Source organism: Osmerus eperlanus, chromosome 15 (genome assembly GCF_963692335.1).
Source record: "Osmerus eperlanus chromosome 15, fOsmEpe2.1, whole genome shotgun sequence".
NCBI classification, from domain to species: Eukaryota; Metazoa; Chordata; class Actinopteri; order Osmeriformes; family Osmeridae; genus Osmerus; species Osmerus eperlanus.
In genome coordinates this window covers 5,898,687-5,923,450 of record NC_085032.1, presented here as the reverse complement: position 1 = coordinate 5,923,450, position 24,764 = coordinate 5,898,687, and the positions used below count along the sequence as shown (strand labels likewise).

General features: G+C 48.3%; 2 protein-coding genes across 2 annotated transcripts in view; both read right to left on the bottom strand.

Annotated features, from left to right (window-relative positions):
• The window catches only part of mkxa (mohawk homeobox a), a 19,822-nt gene extending 9,432 nt beyond the window's left edge, over positions 1-10,390 (bottom strand). Inside the window, 7 exon segments of the mRNA XM_062480337.1 lie at positions 1,393-1,624; positions 1,627-1,875; positions 4,281-4,334; positions 4,337-4,433; positions 6,819-6,978; positions 9,093-9,361; positions 10,142-10,390. Coding sequence (XP_062336321.1) covers positions 1,393-1,624; positions 1,627-1,875; positions 4,281-4,334; positions 4,337-4,433; positions 6,819-6,978; positions 9,093-9,268 — 968 coding nt within the window. The 5' untranslated portion in view covers positions 9,269-9,361; positions 10,142-10,390.
• Positions 10,391-18,760: 8,370 nt separating this feature from the next.
• Positions 18,761-24,764, bottom strand: part of odad2 (outer dynein arm docking complex subunit 2) — a 32,230-nt gene continuing 26,226 nt past the window's right edge. The window contains 1 exon segment of the mRNA XM_062480336.1: positions 18,761-19,861. Coding sequence (XP_062336320.1) covers positions 19,748-19,861 — 114 coding nt within the window. The 3' untranslated portion in view covers positions 18,761-19,747.

Below are 24,764 nucleotides of genomic sequence, written 5' to 3'. Positions count from 1 at the left end.
AATTCCAGGAGGATTGTGGATATAGCTAGCTGGTGCGTATAACAGCGCCGGCCACCTCAGACAACATTTCATATTCCTCTCAGCTTCCCTCCGCACACAGATAATGCGAAACACGTTACATCTATAAGTTCACGTTTTCAATGAAAGAGGCATAGTAGGTTTTCCTCCTCCCCACCTCAAACAGATCATCCTACAGGCTCTTTTGATTCTGGACTAAACTCAGGAAACAGTGAAGACATTATTATCTGTTATGAAGTCTTCTTGAACAAAGGCCCAGTGTTTCTGAGGCTGAAGACGAGCTGGCTGTCGTGCTCTGAGAGATTAGACCTGATTGGTTACAGCACCTGTGAGCTGTCTGAGACCCCCTGAAACCCCCTCTACTGCACGCAGCTCTGGCCCGGACAAGAGGCCGCTGGGTCGGGCTGGAGCGGGCGTCTGTGGAACTGATACTCCCGGTTCGAAGGCTCACACGCACGGTCTTAGCCTTGGGTTGAGAACGGCCGCTTGGCGTGATTTGGGGTCTTATTCTTGTTTTCCTTGCCCCGAGCCCCCCCTCTCTCCGCATGTTCTTTTTCAGTGAGCCCGGCCTTATGGCGAGATCAAAGGCGTGCCAAACAGTAGTCAAAGTGTGAGCGTGCCACACTTGGCCTTGTTGTGTCTGCACTGTTAAACCCCCTGTTAGGAGCGGGGGGGAGGGGAGAGGGCGGGGAGGGAGGGGGGGGATTGAGGAATTCCTGAGTGCACTTCGCACAGGGGGCGAGAGAGGCGAGGAGAGGCTGTCTATGTGTGAGTGTGTGTGTGTGTGTGTGTGTATGTGGTGTGTGTTGTCTGTACTTGTGTTTGTGTGAAGAGAGGGCTGAGTGGACACAGGGGTCAATCTTAATCTAGTATTACTCTCATTTAGAGACCCAGACTCGTGGAGATCTATTTCAGTAGCCGTACAGTATCACACCAATATCCACACCGTTTGACATGATTCTATCAAACGAGACTGTATGAGAAGATGGGAGACAGAGAGAGACAGAGCGAGAACAAGGGGACAGAATAACAGAGAGAAAGAGAGAGAGAGACAGACAGACAGATAGAGACAGACAGACAGAGAGAGAGAGAGAGAGAGAGACAAAGAGAGAGACAAAGAGAGAGAGAAAAAAGAGAGAGAGACAAAGAGAGAGAGACAGAGAGACAGAGAGAGAGAGATAAAGAGTGAGAGAGAGACAGAGAGATAAAGAGTGAGAGAGAGATAAAGAGAGAGATAAAGGAGAGAGAGAGACAGATAAAGAGCGAGAGAGAGATAGAACCACGTGAAGTAACAGGACAACAGGGAGCAGTGGAACATCCACCCGGACACCCCAGCCTCTTCCAAACAGGCCAGATGTGGAAATGAAAACAAACGGTGCAGATGGGGACAAAAGAAAGAGACAGAGAGAGAGAGAGAGAGAGAGAAGAGAGAGAGAGAGGGGGAGAGAGAGAGAGAGAGAGAGAGAGAGAGGCTGCCGGCGAGCCTCGGAGAAAGAATGTGGGAAACATGGATCCTCACCAGCCCGGTAGACAAAGTTGGCCTCGGCCTCCGAGGACGAGGGCGAGAGCAGCTCGTCGTCGTACTCGTTGGAGCTGAACGAGCCGAGTGGTTCCTCTTCCTGGCGTCCATGACGGCGTTGGCCACCATCACGTGACGCAGCGAGTCGTTGAGGTACCGGTGCAGCAGGCTGCTCTTGTATTTGGGCGGAGACACGTAGTCCTCGGCCAATGACGCCTCGCGCCTCGCAGGGCCCGGGCCAATCCCCATGCCCGAGCCCTCCTTTTTGATGACGCTCTGGTACATGGGCTTGCTGAATTCGCTGGCGCCCGTCTGTGTCCGAGGCGGGTTGTCCCCGTCTGCGCCAACAGGGGGCGCCGCCATGGAGGAGGGAGAGAAGGAGAGGGCCAGACTCAAAACAAATGCCAACATACTTGGGTAGGATTTCAAATGGTACTGTGATTTCAAATGGTCTGCGAACGAAAGTCTTGTAATCGCACACCCTCCACTGCGGCGAACAGGAACGTCATGAAACACAAACGTGGGGAGAGGCTTGGGGTTTAAGATTGAAGGTGGATTTGGGGTTTTTTTTCGCGTTAAGAAAATATTTCCTTTGGCAAAGGGGTGGAAAAGAGCAGGTCGGGATTGGCTGATCCGGCGGGGATTGGCTGATCCGCATGAGGGTCTGGTGGGGAGGGGGGTGGGGGGGGGGTGAGGGGGTGATGAGGGAGGGAGGAAGAACTCATTCCCTCTGCCCTCAGGCTGACAGAGCCACTGCGAGCCGAGTGAAGACTTCAGCCATCAGATTCGAGGCGCATTAGGAAACCATAACGGATGGGAGCCCATTTCCTCCCCCATCAAAAACATATTGATCCCATTCTCTACCATTCTCGCTTTCCTACTCTCCTTTTCCCCCTCTCTCTGTCTCAATCTCTCTTTCTCCTTTCCCCTCTCTCTCCCCTTTCTCTGCCTCGCCCTCCCTGTCTCTCCGCAGCTGAAATAAATAATTTCCAGGGAGCTCTGCGGCCGAGATTGAATTAAAACATTGGCCCCTTACCTGATGAAAGAAAATACAGCAGATAAAACATGGCGCTGAAAAAACGGAGCTCCTCTCGGGAGGGAAAATCAAGACGAGCTCGCAATAGATACTGTCAGTGCCAAGCCTGGAATTGGTAATTTGGCAGGTCGGACTTTTGATTCAGTACCGGCCAAATTATAATTATGGCTTCTACATATTAGAAACACATGGACATATGTTTGCATTCCTCCCCAAGCTTCCAGGGACATTTTGGGGCTGGAAGAGGAGGGGGGGGGGGGGGGGTCTGTGTTCAATAGAACATCACCTCTGATGGGGGGGGGGGGGGGGGGTTGGGGCAAACCCTGCAGCGACATGTAAACAAGCTTGGCAAAGCTACTGTACTGTGCTCTCCCTGAGCCTGGGACCACGACCTCTCAGTGCCTGGGGGGGGCGTCTGGGTCTCTGCCTTGTCGTGGTCCGATTTGAGGGGCGTCCCGTTGTATTTGACGAGGAAGGAAAAGTACAGCGAATCCACGATGGCCTTAGTGCTACACTGTGCTGAAGGTCAGGGAACTTAGAATGAGACTGTAGGTGACTTGAAGATATGGGAGAGAGAGAGAGAGAGAGAGAGAGAGAGGGAGGGAGGGAGGGAGGGAGGGAGGGAGGGAGTGAGGGAGGGAGGGAGGGAGAGAGAGAGAGAGAGAGAGAGAGAGAGAGAGAGAGAGAGAGAGAGAGAGAGGAGAGAGAGAGAGAGAGAGAGAGAGAGAGAGAGAGGATGAACAGCAGGCAGCGGGGAAACATCTGCAAACACTGTGCATTCCACCCCAGCCACAGTGGAGAGCGTCTCCTCCTCAAAGACATAATAGGGATCACAGAGTAACACCACAGCAGTGTGTGTGTGTGTCAGTGGAATAGACAGAGAAAAAGACTGTTTGGCAGTGAGAGTGCGTGCGTGTACGCGAGTGTGTGTGTCGGCGGAATACACCGAGAAAAAGACTGTTTGGCAGGGAAAGAGTGTGTGTATATATGCGGGTACGTACGTCAGTGTGTGACTGTGTGTATGTGTGCGCGTGTGTGTACAATAAATATACGGCTGACAGAGGCCCTCATTTCCAATTGCAGGCTGGGAGATGGGGGGTTAGCCAGGGCCGGGTCCTACAGACCCAGTGGGGTGTCTTAATGATCGTGTGTCACCGCCTGTCAGCCTCCATGTTTGTCTGTCACTTGGAAGCACTCATCATTTCTACCGCAGCGCATGTTTCTGCATAACACAGGCTGCCCTGGAGCTCCCTGGATACTGACACTGCAGGCAGAGGAGGGGGGGGGGGGAGTTTGGCTGACTTGTTTTTTTTTTTTTCGAATGGGGATTATGTACTATATGATGGATTTCTTACTGTGTAACACAGAAGAGAAAACAAGCCCCTTCGCTACTTGGATCATGGGGGATTTGAAGAAGGGAAAAGATCTTTGCTTTTCCTGGGGAGCTTATACAGGGATACAGGGTTAACAAAGACCAACAGTCCTTGGTGTGTGTGTATTTGCATATATTTGTGTGCGAGAGAGGGCGCGTGTGTCTTTATATGTGTGTGCGTGTTTATGTGCCTGTGTGCGTTTTTTACGTATGTATGTGGGTGTATGTCTATGTCTCTGTGCGTGAGTGTGTGTGTGTTTTGTGTATGTGCGTGTATGTTTATGTCTGTGTGAGTGTGTGTGTGTGTGTGTGCGTGCGTGCGCTTGGGTGTGTACCTTCTGAGCATGTTTCGTCGCTGCTGACGCTGAGTCTCTCGGCGTTGCCCTGACATACTTGTTGTACAGCTTGATCCTCAGCGCCCAGCTCAGGTCTGGCTGGCGCACTGTGTTCTTCAGACGCCGCCTGGCATTAGCAAACCAGTTAGAAACCTGGAAGGAGGGAGGGATAAAACGTAAGAGGGAGAGATAGAAAGAGAAAAAGAGTGAGGGGGAGAGAGAGAGAGAGAGAGAGAGAGAGAGAGAGAGAGAGAGAGAGAGAGAGAGAGAGAGAGAGAGAGAGAGAGAGAGAGAGAGAGAGAGAGAGAGAGAGAGAGCGAGAGAGAGAGAGAGAGAGAGAGAGAGAGAGAGAGAGAGAGAGAGAGAGAGAGAGAGAGAGAGAGAGAGAGGGGTGGAAAGACAAGCCGCAGCCAGAAGATCAGGGAGGAAAAGAAAATACAGATTGCTGTTATTGTTTTGATACCAAACACCTCCACATGCATGACAAAACAAAGACTATCCTTTATGAAAAGTGTCTGCTCTGTCTTCTCCAATCTCTGTTTACACATGTGTTTACACAGCGTATTGTGGCCTAGTGCACCGAGGTGTAACATACAGTAGTGCGGTGCAATATAGTGTAGCGTAGTCACAGTAGCACTAATGTAGCACAGAGTAGTATAGCAAAGTGTAGCGTTGTGTCGTGTACTATAGTGTAATGTGGTGTTGCTGATAGCGGTCCGCCCCGCTATCCGAGGCAGTGAACCAGAGCTGTGAGAAACATCCCAGACACTGGAGGGAAACAGGCTGCAGCAGCCAGACACACCACAGCATTCATCCAGCCTGTATCAAAGCTTTTCATGAAGACATTCAGGATCGTTTAACACCCCGAAAACGCCGCGCGCGGGCCAACGAACGCAACGTTTCATTAACTCGCGTTCCAACCCGACTCATACGTCCTGCGTGCTTATTCTGGACGGAACAGCCCTCCCTCTAATAATACCGTTTTTTTTTCTTTTCTTTCCCCTTTCTTTTCAAACGCTGTCTTCGAAACGCAATAAAAGGATATTCAACCCAGCCCTCTCCATTTCACAAGAGACGGACACCATTAGATGTTATACTAGAATAACTTTTCATGCTCAATAGACTTCAAGCGGCTTATGAAGGGGCCTGCCGCCTTATGCTAGAGTACTTATTTTTTTCCGTATCTTTCGCTGCATTTCAATATCGTGTTTCTTGTTAACCCAGCCGGTCCCACCACCGGTCCCATCGCCTCGGCCCCGGGGTCGTGTCACACCGGGAGGCTTGGCGGAGCCGTCCGGGGCTGGTGGAGAGAGACCAGGGAGATGGAGCGGGAGACAGAGACAGAGAGTGCGTGTGCGTGTGTGTGTGAGAGAGACAGATAGAGGGATAAAGAAAGAGATGCAGAGAGAGGGATGAGAGATGAGAGAGACATAGAGAGAGAGAGAGAGAGAGAGAGAGAGAGAGAGAGAGAGAGAGAGAGAGAGAGAGAGAGAGAGAGAGAGAGAGAGAGAGAGAGAGAGAGAGAGAGAGAGAGAGAGAGAGAGAGAGAGAGAGAGAGAGAGAGAGAAAGAGAGAGATGGAAGGGCTCTCTGGCTAAAGAGCACTGTCGCTGGGCTAGTGAAAGTTGGCATACATGGTCAGAGAATGCAACCCACCATGTGCATCAAACTTCCCCAGTCAAACCCACTGCCTCGCCCAGTGGCATAAAGAACAGACAGACAGCTAGCAGGCAGGCTAGCTGCAGCAACACAACCTTTGACCATAATGTCATCACCACAGGGTGACATAAGTATGGTGTTGGTCATGTGTGTGTGCATGCATGCACCAGGGCATGTGTGTGTGTGTGTGTTTTGTATGTTAAGCTTGAATGTAAGTGTGTATACTGTAGGCTGTCCAAAACATTCCTTTGTGCTGTTATCACCCTCCCTAAAACAAAGGGCTTCATTAGGACCAAAATTAAGAACAGATTATGGCGGCCATGAAGGTAGCTCCAGAAATAGACACCATAGAGAGGACCATACTATAATGCGTCTGTAGCGAAATATTAACACCAGACGGACACACAGGAAGCACATACGGAGGATATGACTTATCTATTATGCTCTTCTCTGGGTTTACCAGACAATGGAAGTGATTAGGAGAATTATTATTACTATAAGATTACTAAAATCGGGAAAAGAAACGATGGTGTTTCAACATATTCTAAGTCTACTTATTAAATAAGCAAAAATGATGTAGACATACAATTGTTCAGGAACAAAATTGATATGTAACAAGTTACATGTAACATAAATAACCTAAATGGGCCTACACACACACACACACACACACACACACACACACATAGAATGATAATATAGAGATAGTTTAAGCATGTATTTGTCCTCTTATGATTAGACTAGCCAGTTAAGAATGGTTGAATAAAGTAAACAAATATATATGATAAATAAATTCATAAATAAATACATAAATTACAAATATTAAAACTGAGATATGTAACAGTAAACGTATAGCCTTCTGATGAGGGAGATTCCTTACCTGGACCAAGGTCATTTGAGACCCCAGAGCTAGCAGTATTTTCTCCGTCTTTGTCGGATACGGGTTGTCTCTGTGCTTGTAAAGCCACTGCTTCAAGGGTCGCGCCATGTCCTGTAGTGCCTGACGCTTGTGTCGCACTTTACCGCCGTTTGGACGGCCCCTGCACGACAGGTGGACATGTGCGTCACATAAACATGTTAGTTGTGGGTAAAATGCATTTATAAAACCAGATTCTAGAAATAAATACTAGTGCACATGTATCCATATTGTCATGACATTAGTCTTTTGACTATGATTGGTGAAACACGTTGGCACATTTGCATGATATTAGGCCTCATGTCAACTTCTTAGCATATACGCAAGACAGACTTAACGTTATACATAGACCCTACTTTGATGTAGAGTATCTCAAATTCAGAGCAAGAACACATCTGAAACCAATACAAACCCTGTGTTGGCCTAAGCAACACATTCGTCTTTCCCATCGCCCAATCATTAAATGTTATTCGGGGTTTAATTGTGTCAGTGTGTCTGAGTAGAACTATTTCCATTGTGTTGCCTTTCTATTTCCATTTACTTGAAACCAAGTGAGAGACAAACTACACGAAAACAGGCAGAGTCACAAGTCATGACACGTAAAATGACCATTGGCAGTACGCAATTTTCTCGCCAAAAGGAGCTATAATTAACTCGGAGGAGAGAGGCGTTTTATTGGATGCTTGTTTTCTTTGCTTGGTTTTTCATCCCGCAAAGCACGAACACGTTGCAAAAAAGCAAATAATAACATTCAATTTCACACCCACAGGAGATGTGTCTCAAGGTTCAGTGAGTGAAACATTACCTCGGCAGGATATGCGTAAATCTTTTTACTTCGTGTATAGGCTATACAAAAGCCTACAGATATATAAAAACTCAATTTTTATACTATCAAAGTTATTTCGCTACAGTCTCTCACCTGGTGCATCAGTTTCCAAACCTGTAGATGTCACTATGGCGCTGTGATATTACCGTGCAATCTTCCTCCGAGCGCAGTCAGACTGCAGATGTAACATCATTTTCTTCTAACCCCGAGTCTGCCTGGGGTTCATGTTCTACTAATATTTTCCTTGTAATCTAGATCTGTATGAACATCCTAAATAACGTTTTACTCCCTGTTCTGAATTTTGGCGACACACACCGCACACACACTTCGTATTTATATTAATATTCTTAATTAGTAATGATATTCCCCCTGAAGCGGCACCTTACGTTCATTGTGTTATGCCTCGGTTTCTCCTTACACACACACACACACACACACACACACACACACACACACACACACACACACACACACACACACACACACACACACACACACACACACACACGGAGTAGTTCAATAACTCCGACTCAGACGGTGTTGGTGTGTAGGATGTTTGCACAAGTTGACTCGAGTTTCACACAGCATCACGTTTGATTCGATGTTGGGACACATCCAACCCTATAAGGGACTACTGTAGCTCACAGTCTGTAAATAACTTGAGATAGCCAAGGCCTACGTGTTGAGAGTAAACACTACGGGCAATCCTGCTCAGATTAGAGGCACATAACATGTGACATGATTTTTCTATTTATCCCTCTCCCTCTGAAAAAACATACGTGATTGACTCGACCACACATGGAGTTAAAGGGCACATTTATTTATTGAGAACAGACGGGTACGTGTTTTAAACACGCTACCGAACACGGGCGACCTAGATATTAATCTCGAGATTATCAACGGCCAAATCTAAACCAGGTTGAACTGGCAAATATTAATTTCCTGCAATTCTCTAAAACAATAAGATTATGTTGCACTTGGGAGAAATAAAAAATGTAGAGGTTTTTTTCTGATTCTTCTTCTGATCAGAATAATTGAAATGCATTGAATTATTTGATTATATTGCTGCAATTAGATATTTTACAATTACTTTTTATTATACTTTTAAGAGCCTGAAATACATGTTATTTATTATATGGTGCGTTTGGGTGCTTGCGTAATTACGCATATAGACCCTCACTTGGAAGACATTTTCACCAAGGACCATTGCAAGGAAAATCTACCACGCATTTTTTTGTATTGATATATTGGGACCTGTGAATTACAACGTCTGCAGAGTGGTTGGCGACGGAGTTCCGCTTTAATGATCCGATCGGATTTATGGAAACCAATATGTATGTATCCCACCTCCTACGGAAGTAGCAGATATAAAAGTTGTCTACCGAGTTGAAACTTTTACATGGATCACATACCCTGGTCTCCTGTGTCTGATGGCGTTGTTGTCCTTGATTGCTTGATTGCTTGAGAGAAGATCTGAGTGCTGTCCGTCGATCACCTCTAGATAATTTCTGCTGCTCCTTTCCACCTCCTTCGCCTTCTCCTCAAACAGGACCTGGCTGCTCAGTTTGTTAAACACGATTGTGTTCATTTTTGGTTCTGTATTCCTCCGCGTTATCTCTGCGTAAAAGTGTCTCGAGGAGTTGGAGTTTATCAAAGCTGCCACTATATACTGGTGTCCTTCCTGCGAAACAAGTGGAATATGCATGTTCACATGATAGACAGATTATCAAGAATCAGGTGGATGATATTAATCCAATGGCTCTGCAAGTTTAAGAAGCAATGCGTAATTATTAATGATGCCTCCTAATCACCGAATGTTTATTGGACAACGTTCCCGTCCCAAATGTTGATTTAAGGTGTGAACGGTGAAAGAAAAATAAAATACACACATTCGTACAACACACTTACATGACTATGACTAAACTTCAATTTCAGTCATTACGTTCGGCTTGCTTATAATAAAGATCATTAGGCCTTATGAGACGTCAAGAATAAGAGAAATAGATGATACACTAATGCCGCTATCAGTCTAGCCAAATGTCTTAGGCTACTCGTGCGTAATGTTGCCATTCCATTCCACGCTATTCTTCTCCAAAATGTGTGTCTACAAAGCATTCATTGCCACCGCATGTTGGTATAAAATATCTAGTTTAGACAAAAATCACCGAGGTGAATTTCTAATGTTCATTTAGAAAAGAAATTAAGACACGCGAAAATAAGTTTATGTTCCATAGCCTACTTTTGGATACACTACTGTTATACGAGTGATTTATAACAAAAATAATGTGTGGTTTATATGATTACAAGTCACGGGTTACAGTTCGAACTACCGTTCCATCTCTATGTAACACCGTTGCCAGACAGCACATGTTCTATGCAGATAACTTTTGAGACGTTTTTCTTTTGACATCGGTGTCAGCAACCAAAAACACTATAACAAAGTAGGATCTCTGTGGGTTACCTGTTCAGCGCCACTCCCGCGTCTCTATGTTGTGTATAATCCTGCTTCCAGTTGCCCATTCCCTGCTCACATGTTCCCGTTCTAAAATCCTGAGCTGAAACCACACGAACCGCGGTCGCCTCTCCGCTTTATTCAGCGGCATGAGATTCCATTCCCCGGAATCTGAATATGTCACCCTTCTCATGTTTCCTAGCACACTGCCTCAGCCTGCGAACATAAAGTTAATGTTTTATGCCTGTTCCTCGGCCCGCGCAAGCGGGGTATCGGAGAGCGCTGTAGTGTTTTTTTTCTTCTGTCCGCCACGATTGGGCTCTATACGCACTATGCAGTTTATGTAGTGCATACAATAAAGTTTAGACCAAAGTCACATTAAAAACTTTTATAAAGTACAGAATACCTATCTATATCGTTGGCTTGGTTTTGGTTTCGGGTGCCTCATTTGAATGGCAAGTGTGTGCAGGTGCTATCAAAATGCAAGTCAATCTGATCTGGTCATCGTCGACATTTTATCAAAAGTTCACAAGATCGTGTCATTTGATTTCCTTTTTTGTCATGTTTTGTTTATTGTTTTATACTTTTACATGTTTATACGCTCTTTCAGAAGCTGCATGAACTAATAAATCAACGTCTGAAGAGCTCATTTACCAGCAACAATAACCATTATAAAAGGCCAAGTTTGAAATGACTGCTTTTCTATCTTTGATTCCTTATGGAGACAAATCAATTTACTGAAGTAGCCTGCGCTATAAATCGACTTTCCCAAACTGTTAATTGACAGTGACATTTAGAAAAATGTCACTTTTATAGCTTATAGCTAACCCGCTGATTACCGCTGATGAACCCTCTAATTCACTGTAATTCCACAACTTGTCGAATTTAGGCTGGCTATGAGTCACAGATCTTGAACTCCTCAGCTGTGTTCTTTTGGGGTTTATCCAGGGTAGTGATTCGAAAGTACGTGACTAAGCAGAATTCCCAAATGCAGGTTTAGAGACCCATGTAATTACTGTTTATTTGTGTTTATTTTCATTTAATAGGGGAAGAACTCTTTTTGCAAATAGTTTGGGCTAACACGCTATGAATGACCCACTCATGTAATCACTTTAATGAAGGTTTTGGTTGGTTGGTTTGTTTGCTAAAGTTATATGCTACAGTATATCTCACATTTCTTGCCTTTTTTTATTTTTTTACTCCTGACTTCCCTTCACCTACTGTGACCCCAGACCTTATCTAAACCATCAGGCTCAGCCAACATATCCCAGCCACTCAGGATATAAAAGGCATAAAGGCCTCTTCAGCAACATCTGATTAATCTTAATATACCCATTACCATTTAAAACCTTTAGGTCTGTCGCGCTCTTTCACTATATATTTTAAGATGTGTTTTTTCCCCCTGCAGCCTTCTCTTCCTACGGTATTAAAGTATGTCTGTGCTGTATTAACGGATTTTGAACAGATAACTTCCTAGCATGAATCTTGAAGACTTCAATAGAGGAAGCATAGTGAGTATATAAAGGTTGCGATTGTGGAGACTGGTATAGGCATGCAGAAATATCTGTAGAAGTGCTCGGAAGGGTAGCATTGCTACACAGCACAGCAGCCATAGTCCTGTTTTCAGCCCCTGAGGAATACTCAGACCTATCTGTGTAAACTCAGGAAGAAGTTGGAGATTCGGCAAGAGGTCAAGACAGCTTCCTTGTTTCTTTTGTCAACTATCACAGCGCTATCTCCCTTGCTGTCTGCTTGAGAATGCCCTTGTCTGTGGTTTTAGTACAATTGTCAAAACACACTATGATTCTTGGGACTCTATGAGCTACAACTCTCTCTATATCTAAACAGAATGGATCCTCTGAGACACATCCTGGTGACCTGAACCCATTGACCGAACACAAGCTTCATACAATCTTCAGATTGCACAACATACATATTTTAGGCTTTGGGTTTCAGTCTCTCTAGAGCTGTGATAGACAATGTTGACTTACAAAGACATGTTATTTCAGTTTTTTATCAGCAATGCCAAGCAGATAAAGGTAACACAGTGTAACCTAGGTACAGCAAGATGTTACAGTATTGTTAACTCTCTAGGATGGGATTTCTCTGTGGTAGTTCATCAACCACAGTGATTTAGCTCACTGCAACAAAGGCCTATGTTTGTTGTTGTTCTCTGATTGGCTCATTCATCTGCCACTCATCCCCTCCACATGCAGAGAAATGAATCTCTCTGTGGTTTGGCCAAGAGGGAGTGAGGAGTGTTTGCTATTACGCTTTTATTTCTCCACATTCATTACATTCATGTTTTCCCCTGGAACAACAGACCTCAGATTTAACACAAACTGCAGCTCTAACTGCATCTGCTTAAAGAGACAATTAAGTGTTTATGTGTTAAAAATAAAACACCCCTCACAGGACAGACGCAGAAAGCCCTGGGAGGAGCCCGGTAAAGATGTTTTACACCGCGCGACGAAGGAGCAGACAGGCAGACTGCTGTTGCGTCTCACCTTATTTCACACACTTATCGTGAATTTCGAAAGCAGATGGGTCACGTCAGTGACGTGAACAAAAAATCAGCCATTTCTATTGGGGATATAATCCGTCATTCAATGTGTTTTTGGACATTTGGGCCATTATGTGAAATTACTATTACGTCAACACCTCAACAGCAGTAAAATCGAAATCTTTAAACCCCCAGGCTCTGCTCTTCCCTCGGTGTCCTAATCTATCCTCCATTTACACTGAAATTTTCACACCAGAATGGGCTTTAATTTGTCCATGTAAACTAAGAGCTTCATAGCAGAGGCCACTTTGGAAGCCACAAACATTTGTTCAAATCATTGCATCCTTTTCGTGGAAAATGTGAACGTCTAATGGTTGTGGAACAACTGCTGTTGTAAAACTGTTCTAAAAAGGTTTCATTAGCATTTTCGTAATGACTTGAGACATTAGGGATTCGAATCAGAGGTTTGAATATGAACGGTCTTTCCTCAAAGAAGTTGAACAAGAGTTTGAACTAGAGTTTGAAATGGAGAGTAGATGAGGTGAGAGTTTTAGGGGATAATTGTAATTGTGTGGACACCCTAATTCCATCCCATCACTCCTGGCCTCATGTATGGCATGGCTGTCTAAAAATACACATATTTCTCATTAATGAGTCGTCATTACTCCACTGGGAGCAGATGCCAGGTACCTCTTTAGTTAGGATAAAGACAGATGTTTTTCACATTATAAATGTTTGTTCATACGTATTACTACATAGTTGGAATTACATATTGGAATTCCTCAGTTATTAATCACAGGCTCCATAATTCTTTGCCTCATTTGTCTTTTTGGAGTGGGCGGTGGAGTACGTCTGGAGTGTTTGGGAGTGCTTGGGTAGGCTGACAGCGGAGGTCTGGGCCTTCGCTCTGTGTGATGCACAGCGTGAAGGGGAGAGGACACTCATTAACGTCAGCATCCGAGCAGGAGAAACGCAGCCAACGGAATGAGGGCTCGGGGAGAGCGTGATGCGACGGGCGGGTGATGTAACAGCACCAAGGTGGAAGCTGATTGGACACACCGACAGGTTGAACCACAGCAATGAATCGCTTCTCGTGTCAATTCCAGGTAAGATTGACTGTTGGCCTTTGACGTCGTCTCCAAACAGCACCGTCGCTTAAGCGTTGAAAAGGGATAGAGAAGCACCAACCTTGATATGCGTGTCCAGTTGGATTTCGTCTCTCTTAATACCTTGCTGTTGATCTGTTGATTTGGTGCTAGCCGGACTCGAAAGCACATGTCTTCCTGTCCGATCCAGAGTTGTGATAGCTTGCTGAGATCTCCACTGATGAAACCTCGAGGATAATATCATTGTTGGTGGATTGCCACGGGGAGCTTTCACGTTGGTTCGGAACCCAAAGGGGAAAAACCTGGCCGGCTTATGGCTCACAGCTGGGCTGGTGTGCGTTGGTGCCAATTCTTCCCTGCTGTCTGTGGAGCGAGGAGCTGGACGGGCGAGCGTCTTCCACAGAAAAGATCTCAGTCTGCGAGCGAGTCTGTGGAGAAGCCTGCAGTATCGTCTAGACACGATACACACACTAGACGACTGCTTTTCGAGTATTCTGAGGTGCGTCTCTGGAAGTATTCATTGCACATCCTTGATAAAGAGCTTTAGAGTGTATCCCCTAGTACTGTCGAGTACTACTTTACTAGATAGCCCTACTGTGTAACCCAGTAACAGTATGTTCTTTCTCCCAGTGAGCCACTGCAATTCCAACCGCCGGGGCAAAAGTTCAATGATGTGATCACAGTGAAAATGACACTTTTACTGACAAGACACCCCAGGTAATGGCTGAGGGATCATTCTTTTATACGTATCGCCCCCTCATTTCCTAATGCACTCAGCTTCTCTGGTCTGCTTTGTTGTAGGTAGGTTATCCTTCTGGGGTTGGTCCTCAACAGCCTGTAAAGCATACACGCAAAAGCCTCAGCTGTCATTACCAATGTAGGTATTATTAATATTTCAGAGGCCTTTATGGACACGTAACTCTTAGGGGCCTGAAACATGACCCAGACGTTGTGGTATTTGCTCACTCATTGCTCTGTTTATTTATTGTCCGGCCTGCTAGTTATTTACACTTTATGGATGAGAATGTCAGGATTAATTAAGGGCAATGAAACCGCCTTAAAAAAAAAAAAAAATGTCTTTAAAACCACTCTGTAACGCAAGTGCCATGACAAGAGAGTTGTAACCATTTAATAAATACAAATGTTTGAAGGAGTAGTGGAGAGTGAGGGCGCATGACCCCGCTGCGGGCTGGGGCAAGGAAACTGACAGCACTCGTCGGGCCGCAGTGAAAACTGCAGGAGAGCGCGACACGCTATGCTTTACACGCGACGCGCTACGCGCAGGCTCAGCAGGCCCAGCGGTGTGAGCGGCCTGTAATGATATAAAAGCTCATTTCCAGATTGAAAACAGAAGCCGTGTTCACTCTCTGCCCTGGCTACCGGCATTAGCGCTGCCGCCGGGTTGGGAGTGACACTGAGAGGCCCTTGTTTCTGGTGCGTGTTTTTAATGGCCGCGTCTCAGGCAAACGCTACGCAGCAGCTTGCTTAGGAGTTTTATATTGAAATGGCACTTTTTCTCTGAAGGGGACAGAAAGCCACTTCTGATATTTGGAATGAGCTTTTACAGTTCATTAGCTTCTCTATGAAATATTTTTGCTCATTGCCTGTGGAGATGTGGTGATTTTGAAATTATTTAAAAAAAACTTCAGAAGGGGAGCTCCAAAACTTAAAACAATTGAGCCAGTACCACAATATTTCTGCCTGGATTTTTACAGTAGACACAGTGAGCCCATAAAACAATCACCAGTGAGAAAGTCGTCACGACGTGAGGTGGGGTTGGACCCAAACGCAGGGGAGTCGGCAGGCATGGCAGAAATAAGGGTTTATTACAACAAAAAAAAAACGGGACACAGACAGGGTAACACACAGCGACAAAGGGTAATGCTAAGACAAAGAATGGACACAAAACAGGAGCCTAAATACACAAACAAGACACAGGTGGACACAATGAGACAGGGAAACACTAGGGCAGGGCAAAACCAAAAACAGCGGGGCACGGCTGTGGCCGTGACAGGACCCCCCTCTCAAAGGACGTCACCGGACGTCCCACAAGGCCGGAGCAGGTCCGGAGGTCGGCCCGGAGGCAGGGCAGAGGGCCGGGGCAGGTCCGGGGGTCGACCCGGAGGCAGGGCAGAGGGCCGGGGCAGGTCCGGGGGTCGACCCGGAGGCAGGGCAGAGGGCCTGTGGCCCGGAGGCCGGAGCAGGTCCAGGGAACCACCCGGGGGCAGGACAGGCACAGGGGACGGGCACAGGGGACAGGAGGCGCCTGGGAGCGCGGACGAGGGGGCGCGGACGAGGGGGCGCGGACGAGGGGGCGCCTGGGAGCGCGGGCGAGGGGGCAGGCTGCGGCCAGGAGTCCTCGGGCGGAGGAGGCGGCGGCCAGAAGTCCTCGGGCGGAGGAGGAGGTGGCCGGGGCACAGGGCAGGACCGGGGCTGGGGTACAGGGCAGGACCGAGGCTGGGGTACAGGGCAGGACCGAGGCTGGGGTACAGGGCAGGACCGAGGCTGGGGTACAGGGCAGGAACGGGGCTGGGGTACAGGGCAGGAATGGGGCTGGGTACCGGCGGCAGGTGGCCGAGACTCCCCGGCAGGAACAGCCTCGGTGCTCTGGGTGCTGGGCGGCACAACCTTGTTCGTCCGGGCGCAAGGCAGCACAACCTCAGGATGAGGCAGGGGCACAGGGCAGGATCGAGGCAGGGGCCCAGGGCAGGACCGAGGCTGGAGTCGGGGTTCGGGCTGGGGCTTGAGCCAAGGTAGGAACCAGGACCTAGGGTGGGCCCTCCGCTGCAGGCTTCGGGGTCCACCAAAGGCAAGCCGGGTCCCCATGAAAGGGTTCGGGGAACTCACCGCTGGGTCCAATTTGGGTCTTAGCATTCTGTCACGACGTGAGGTGGGGTTGGACCCAAACGCAGGGGAGTCGGCAGGCATGGCAGAAATAAGGGTTTATTACTCAAAAAAACCCAGGACACAGACAGGGTAACACGCAGCGACAAAGGGTAATTCTAAGACAAAGAATGGACACAAAACAGGAGCCTAAATACACAGAAACAAACAAGACACAGGTGGACACAATGAAACTAATGAGAACTCAACGAGACACAGGTGAAGACAATGAGACAGGGAAACACTAGGGCAGGGCAAAACCAAAAACAACAGGGGGGCACGGCTGTGGCCGTGACAGAAAGTACTTTCTGTTCCACCAAACTGAGAACAACACACTATGAGTAAATATCCAGACCCACCATTAAGTCTCATGTGACATCCTAATTAAACCCCTCGGCCCATAGGTCGTGTCCGTCCGACTGATCTATGGCGAGAATCGTTCACCCGAGATTGCACGGTTGAAGGACGGCTCGGCTGTTGTGAGGCACCAGTTTAACAAACACCGGGGTGTGTCACGACTTTTGAAGCCAACACACTTCCTCTGAGAGGAACGTCGTGGACGAGGGATATCCCTTCCCTATTCCGGGCCCCTGGACGACGACGCCATGAAAAGGGATGGGAACTCCGCCGGCCGCTGGACAATGAGGTAGGGACCCGGACGTAATTGCTGCCTCTGCCGAGGCGTGGAGACACAACCTCTAATTTCCCGTGAATAATGTCCCGGGGCCGGCGGACCGGCCACAGAAAGTGGCAGTTTCCTTTCTCAGAAGGATTGTGGCTCTGCTAATACACTCTGAACTGTGGCTTTATGACCAATGGGCCAGAGGACTGCAACTCAGGGAGACTGGTCTCACTGTTTCCTCCCTGAAGCTTCCCAAACAGGCGTTGGAAACTCGAGCAATATTTCTTTATGGTAACAAGAGGCTTTAAAATGGTAAATCAATGGTCATCCAGATCAGAGCACCAGTTGGAAAGACATTGCGAAGAAGAGGGATATATCTTTCTCTTTTTAAGCTCTGTGGATAATGCTAAGCATGTTGAACTCCCAGGCTGTGCCTCTCCTTTCCTTTCATCCTCTCTCTCTCTCTCTCTCTCTCTCTCTCTCTCTCTCTTTTCTCTCTCTCTGTCTGTCTCTCTCTCTCTGTCCCTCTGACTGCTAAAACATGGAGTGCCTTGCACATCTCATAAATTCCTCTTCTTCAGTGGCACATGCAACATTTGTTTAATGATGTTAGCTATGCATATCCTTCCAGTCAGCAACCTCCAAATGGAGAGGGAGGGAGTGGCGAGAGACAGAGAAAGTGAGACAGAGTGAACTAATGATAACGGATTTCTCTTTGCTTGTTTAAGTTAGCTCTACCAAATGCTTTTCATTTAAACATTTCCTAAAAATCTGTTTTCAGACAGGGCATGTTTTTGAGGTTGTAATGCGTGTTCGCATGGAACGAGAGTGCCATTAATCACCCGAGATTTATTTGGTTTGAATTGCTCTAAGACAATGCCTTGCCTCAGTCCAGCTTCGACTTGCTTTCTTGGAAGGATTTGTCCACTCAAAGTAATCAAAGTTAAAGTTCACCCCCCCCCCCTCCATGCTCCTGCAGTAACCCTCAGTGGCAGCTGGGAATGCTTAAACATCTGAAGTTGATGAAGATCTCTGTCCACATATTTTGATGTTTTGCTAATTCTCCTGGGAAGATATTAATGGGGAAAAGTCCATTGAGTTCTAAAAAGGCTGTCTCTGGGAGTGGCCCCGAGGCCTGGACTGAGGAGCAGACAGGCGTACAGGCAGACGGACAGACAGACAGACAGACAGACAGAAGTTGGGCCAGTTCAGCATTGCATGCAGCTTGCTTGGTGAAACAATGGAAACTGACATGGCCTGTTTGGACTGGACACACTGGACACCAAACACGCTCTGCAGATTTCTGACACAGTCTACACACACAGCACTAGTCTAGACATCTATTTCCATCTATTTACACATTCATGTAATCATTTGCAGAAAAAAAAGGATTCTGGGTATTGTTGTCCAGATGCCATACCGGTGTTTCAGGTCTGAGGTGGTCCCCTTGCCCACAAACTGTTATTTGTTTAGCTCGTTTTACAGACAAAAATAATGAGGACATTTTGAAAATATATTGTTATCATTATTTATAATGAGTAACTCTACCCATAATGCAACAGAAACACATATTAAGTCAATTGGGACTAATAAGGAGAATGCTCATACCAATTACATGTTTAAATTCATATTCACCCACATATGTTTTTTCCAACCAACATTCTATTGTATTTCCCAAAGTTACGATCAAATCCTGCCCATTTACGTCAACGTTGATTGAATTTATAACTATTGTTTCACATTTACTAGAATATCTTGAACGCGGACAAACAGAAACTCAACCAATAGATACAGTAATGACCGAGATGAACAACAAGTCATTATTACATTTGTCTGTCTGCCTAGTGGAAGGTAGTGTGTGTGTGTGTGTGCGCGCGTGTCTGTGTGTGTCTGTATTTGCGCTTTGTTCGTGTATTTCCCCATGTTGGCTTGACCTGAGGAGCTAACACAGCCAGATGTGGGGCCTGCTTAGGTATCAGTGTCTCTGGTGGATTACATAAGGCATGTAACTGGAGTGGAGGGTGCACTGCTTAGCTCTCAGGAAAGTGCCGGGGCACAGGGAGACGCAAAGAGGAGAGGGAAGTGTTTAATTGGTATTTTCAAATCAGGCACCGCAAAGCGACCAAAACCCAGCGCAGAGTCTGGCTCCAGTTTGGATTATATCGCCTAAACGAAATAATCGTTTCGGATTCAGGCGGAGGGAAAGAGAGAAAGGCTTCCTGCTATGGCTGAGGAGGAGCAGAAGATAAATATCCAGGCATCACTCACCACTCTGGGTTTGATTAGAATCCCTGTTATTGTGTAGAAGGGGGACGGCAGAGGGGAGAGAGTGTGGGCACGTTGACTGGCCTATATCTGTGCCCACACTGTGTCGGGGGTGGGGGTGGGGGGGGGGGGGGAAGAGGTCGACCTCAGGTCACAGAGAAATGAGAGGGAGGGGGACTGGGGCTGGGGAAGGTGGTGGGGTGTGTGTGTGTGTGTGTTCCTGCTTCCTGGTGCTGTTAACCGTATCGGGCCTTCTCATTGGCCATGGCCAGACGACGGATGTTAGCCACGCAGCCGGCCGCTGCTTCCTGGAGAGCCTCGTCAGTAGAGCCCATCATACCCATGAGGAGCTGGAGGGAGGGGGGGGGGAGGGAGAAGGAGGGCGGACAGGAAGAGGGAGAGAAGGATGAAGAGGACAAGGAGAGAAAAAGGTGGACAAAACAGAACGATAAAAGGGAGAGGGAGAGAGGAGAGACAAAAAGAGAGAGAGAAAAAGAGGGAATAATCTATTAGAGCAATTATCATACTGTTATTACATCCATCCTAACACACACACACACACACAATGTTGCTTAGGACATCTGTGTAGCCATTCAATGGTGATGAGAGTGAATTTTACAGTATCAATGATGAGGATGTGTGTGTATGAATGTGTGTGTGTGTGCGGGCGACAGAGTGCGTGTCAGCGAGCTTTGTGTGGGTCCTATTTTAACGGCGCTAACCATGCTGGGGACCGGAGCTCGAGCCCCAGGCACATGCCTGTGGACGTTTGCTCAGATGAAAGTGCCTGTCTAGCAGGCAGCCTAGACATTAAAAACCTGGGCACGAACCACAGCACTTGACAGAGTTCCACTAGTCAAAGGTCGGATTATATCCGACTATTACTGGGCTTGTATAATGGATCCATTTGATCTCATTACAGATCACGGTTTTACCCCATTTCCAGAAAATCCCTTCTTTGGGGAGGCATTCCGGGTTCCGTAAAATAATGCATTAAACTGCTTTTATTGTGCTGAGAGAGTTACTTATTATGCTGCCACACCATGTCGACTTGCAGACAAGCCTGCCAAGTACATACTGTGGTAGGGACAATCTAGGCCACTATGGTATCTTTGTTTGTTTTGATCGCGAGCGACTTAATCCAGCATCACATTTGTGGGCGGATGTACTTCCGAATGGAAGCACAACACTTTGGCTCAATGGATGTTCTAAATGTGCTCGCCGTGCGCTCCTTCCGCTGGATCTAAAACGGTGCGCCGTGGAGAGCTCTCGGGCCCCCGGCTTCGAACCAGCCCCAAGACTTTGCCAGTTTCACGTCGACGCCGAACCGTAGGGAAGACGAAATCTCTGAGCGCACCACCCGGTGGCCCTTCGTCTCCTACAACGAATGAAATCCAGTTTACGCCATCCAATGGCAACAGAGTCTCGTGTGAGAGTCATGCGGTAGAAATGCATGAACAAGTCTGTTTCAAGGGCTTCTGTGGGTTGTTAAAAAAAAAGGCTTTTTTTTGTGGAGCTACACAGTGTGTTAAACCAAGCTTGGGCGGTGTTTAAACAGCCTGCTGACTTTGTCCTTCTGTATTGGTGCTGAAATGACACATCCTTGGTGATCCTTTAAGAGGCGCAGCAAACAATATCGACACCGTGCTCGACTCACAAAGGAAATGAACCTAAGACCTTGGGCAAACCCTCTTTAGCACCTAAATCCCCCATTGACAAGATTCAGATCTATTTCATTAGGCAGTGGGCCTCCCAACCCAGTTTCCTATTATTCTGTCTGGCTCACAGCCCCCCCCGCCAGCCCCCCCACCCTGTCTCTTTTCATCTCTTAAACCCCCCCCCCCCCCCACCTCTGTTTTATTCACCCACACACACACTCCGGTACTCTCGGCTAACAAGCAGTGACATCCACGTCTATAACGTCCATTAACAGGGCAAACATCTACCGTATCGCTGACATCCCATCCAAGAGTGGGAGCGCTGGGCCTCGTCACTCAATACCAGCCCTGAAAGGCCCTCGCAGCCCTGCTGTAGGTTCACTCTCCTCCCGTAGGCACCCTATCTGCATGCATGCCTGGCCCCTGACAATTAGCCGTCACAGAGGTGCACTGGTTTCGGTCCCCTTCGTCCCCCCGCCCCCCTGTTTATCGTTGCCTTCATAATGCATGTCGGTGTGAAGCAGGGGTTGAACTCTGACACGGCCCGTGTAACATGCAAACTTAAAAGGCGGCCCGGGCACGTTTGTGTGGTTAGCCCAGCGCCTCAGACCGAGCAGAAAGAGGGAGAAGACATTCCGGAATGTTCTGGTCAAAGATAAACAGTGAAAGGAAAACAGATGAAAGATGAGGCTCGGGTCTTGTCTCGGCGTAAGCGGCGGGGACGTACCCCGGGCCGAAACGGTCGGCCCCTCGAAGAAAAAAAAAGCTGAGAAAATAACACGATCCCGGTCCTGCTGTCGTACGAGGAGAAACAAAACAAGGATGTTGGCCGATGGGGCTGTTAGCTTTTCCCAGTGCGCGAATGTCCAGTTTCACTGAAGACCTTTATGCGGCGCGGTATGTCGGTTCTCATACTGGGGTTTTTAAATAGCATCCAAAACACCTCTGAATAGCCAAAGTCATATCCACAGGCTCCAGAAAACATGCAGCCTGCTCGGACAAGTGTCTTTTGTGAAAAGAGAGGATGCCTGAGAGGTGCCAGAGGCAGGGTTTTGGCCAACCTCAGAGTATGTTATTCAGACCTGGCCAAATAAGGTCTCCCCTAGCGCAAAGCTAGGCTAAGATAAGCGTGTCTCTCTCTTCCACCCCCATCCCCCCCCCCCCCCCCCGCCCCCTCCTCTCTCTCTCTCTCTTCCCCCTCCCAGCTGGGATCTCAAAAGACTATAATACGCCGCTTGTTAAGATATTCCCCCGACCGTGGTAACACGAACTCCCACCTCCCCCTCGAAAAAGTCGATGAGGAGCCTGAGGTTTTTGCTGTGCATGTCTGAGGGACTACCAGTCCTGACCTCCGCGAAGGGAACGGGGGGGGGGGGGAGAGAGAGAACCAGGAACACCCCCCTTCCAGCCGTGCGTTTCTGGCCGTGGGGTGAGGGGGTTGGTGGTGGTGCCGGGGGGCTGCTGCAGATCGTTGCCTACATGCACACATCCCCATCACACGTGGATGTGTCACGGTGTTAAGTGCGCTGGTTCGGGGGCTGCCGCTTCCTGTGCGCGAGTCTGGGTTTGAGATCGGCCCAGACCCGCAGCGAAAGCGCCCCAGCCTGGGCCTGAGAGCCATTCCAACCCCCACCCCCCCACCCCGCGTTCCCATGTTCCAGGCTCCTGCGGCGGACTTTGGGGCCAACAACACAAACAGGCAGCGGCGTTTAGCCGAGCTGTGGGGGGAAGTTACTGAGGGAAGTCAAGGTAAACAACGTTCCCTACGGCCTTCCCCGAGCCAGCGGCCGTTTAGCTGCTGCCCTCTCAGAGAGAGAGGGAGAGGGGTGGGGGTGGGGTGGGGGGGGGGGGGTAGGGGTGGGGGAGAGAGAAGCAGTGTTCAAATCAATGACTTTGGTCCGGCCCGGTGGAAAGATTCGCTGCAAGACGTTTAAAAATAAATAATCTGTTCCAGCGTCTAGAGGAGAGCTGGACATTCCTCTAAACAGACGTTTGACTCAGATCCGAAAGGCCCAACTCCGAAGACCCCCGAGGACCTCGGCTCTGCAGTAGCAGAGCTGGTCCTGGTGGCGTGAGGGCCGGCGGGATCGTCTGCACGCCGCGGCCACACACTGAAACCCTGTTACACACGGAGCATGACTAAAAGGAAACTTCAGGAATATTTGGGGGGTGTCGTCCCGTGTTGTGCGCCACGGTCTGGCTCTTGTCTCGCTCGTCCTCAATCTGTGTAGTCTTTGCAGAACCCCCCCCCACCTCACACCCACCCACCCCTCCTCCTCTCCCCTCTCTCAGCGCGTAACACAGAATAACGAAAACAAACATTACCACGGTCCCAGAGCTAACACAGGTCCTCATGGTAACAACAGAGCGAATGCTTTTCTCATTTCGATTCCCGTCCCGACCTGAAAGACGCCCCAGGAGCAGGCAGAGGCCGGTGGGTAAAGAAACACCTCCGCGTGAAAAACATCCAGTCATTGTCATCGGCCGTTTTGAAATGAACATCAATGTCCCTCGCGAAAGCCTTTCTCATGAAAGAGCCTCTTTAACATGGCATGCTGGGTAAAGCTGTCCCAACGGGATTGATAGTTTCAGCAAACAATCGGCCGTGCTCTGGAAGCGATGTCAAGCAAAGAGGGAGGCATGTTGATTCTGCATGAGGAATGAAGCGCACCCGTATATAACTGTGAGATACCAAGGGTGGATGTTAAAATCAAACGGGGGGTAGGGGCGCAATTCGTCTTTGACACCCCTCCCCCCCGTCCCCCGGGTGCACACTTCCTCTGGGAAAGAGGCGGCAAGGTGTCGCTCCTGAACGGGGCTGGTGCACAGGGGGCCCGCCTCGCTGCGTCGGAACAGCCAGGGGACAACTGACCGCAGCGCGCCGCGAGCACGCCGAGCGGCCGACGCCGCCGAGCGCCCGGCGACCAAATGAAAAACGGGTCGCTCCGCAACTCTCAGGACACAGCCACCCCACCCTCCGAAACTAACCGTTTCGAAATCAGTGAGGCACTCGAAAACGACAAAACGAAACGCTTTTGGAATACTTTGGAGGTAAAGTGTCCCGTTCTGTCTGGTTCGTTTCCGTGCGACGTTACACAACGTTTCAAGCTTCTCTAATAATAATTCTGAAATGGCAGCGACGCAATGAACCTGTATTTGGATATTTTAGAGAGAGAGAGAGAGAGAGAGAGAGAGAGAGAGAGAGAGAGAGAGGAGAGAGAGAGAGAGAGAGAGAGAGAGAGAGGGAGGGAGGGAGGGAGGGAGGGAGGGAGGGAGGGAGGGAGGGAGGGAGGGAGAGGGAGAGGGAGAGGGAGAGGGAGAGGGAGAGGGAGAGGGAGAGGAGAGGGAGAGGGAGAGGGAGAGGGAGAGGGAGAGGGAGAGGGAGAGGGAGAGGGAGAGGGAGAGGGAGAGGGAGTTGGAGTTCACTAATGTGTTTTCCAGTGTAAAATACTTTCTTTTCAATGCTTAATTTCCTCTGCTCTGCTTAGGGGACTGTGCTATACACCATTAACAGTACAGGGGAGGAAAGTTACTTACTGAACAGAACTCAGGAGAGTGGAGCAAGGGATCAGAGGAAAATCCTTAGGATTCGTTA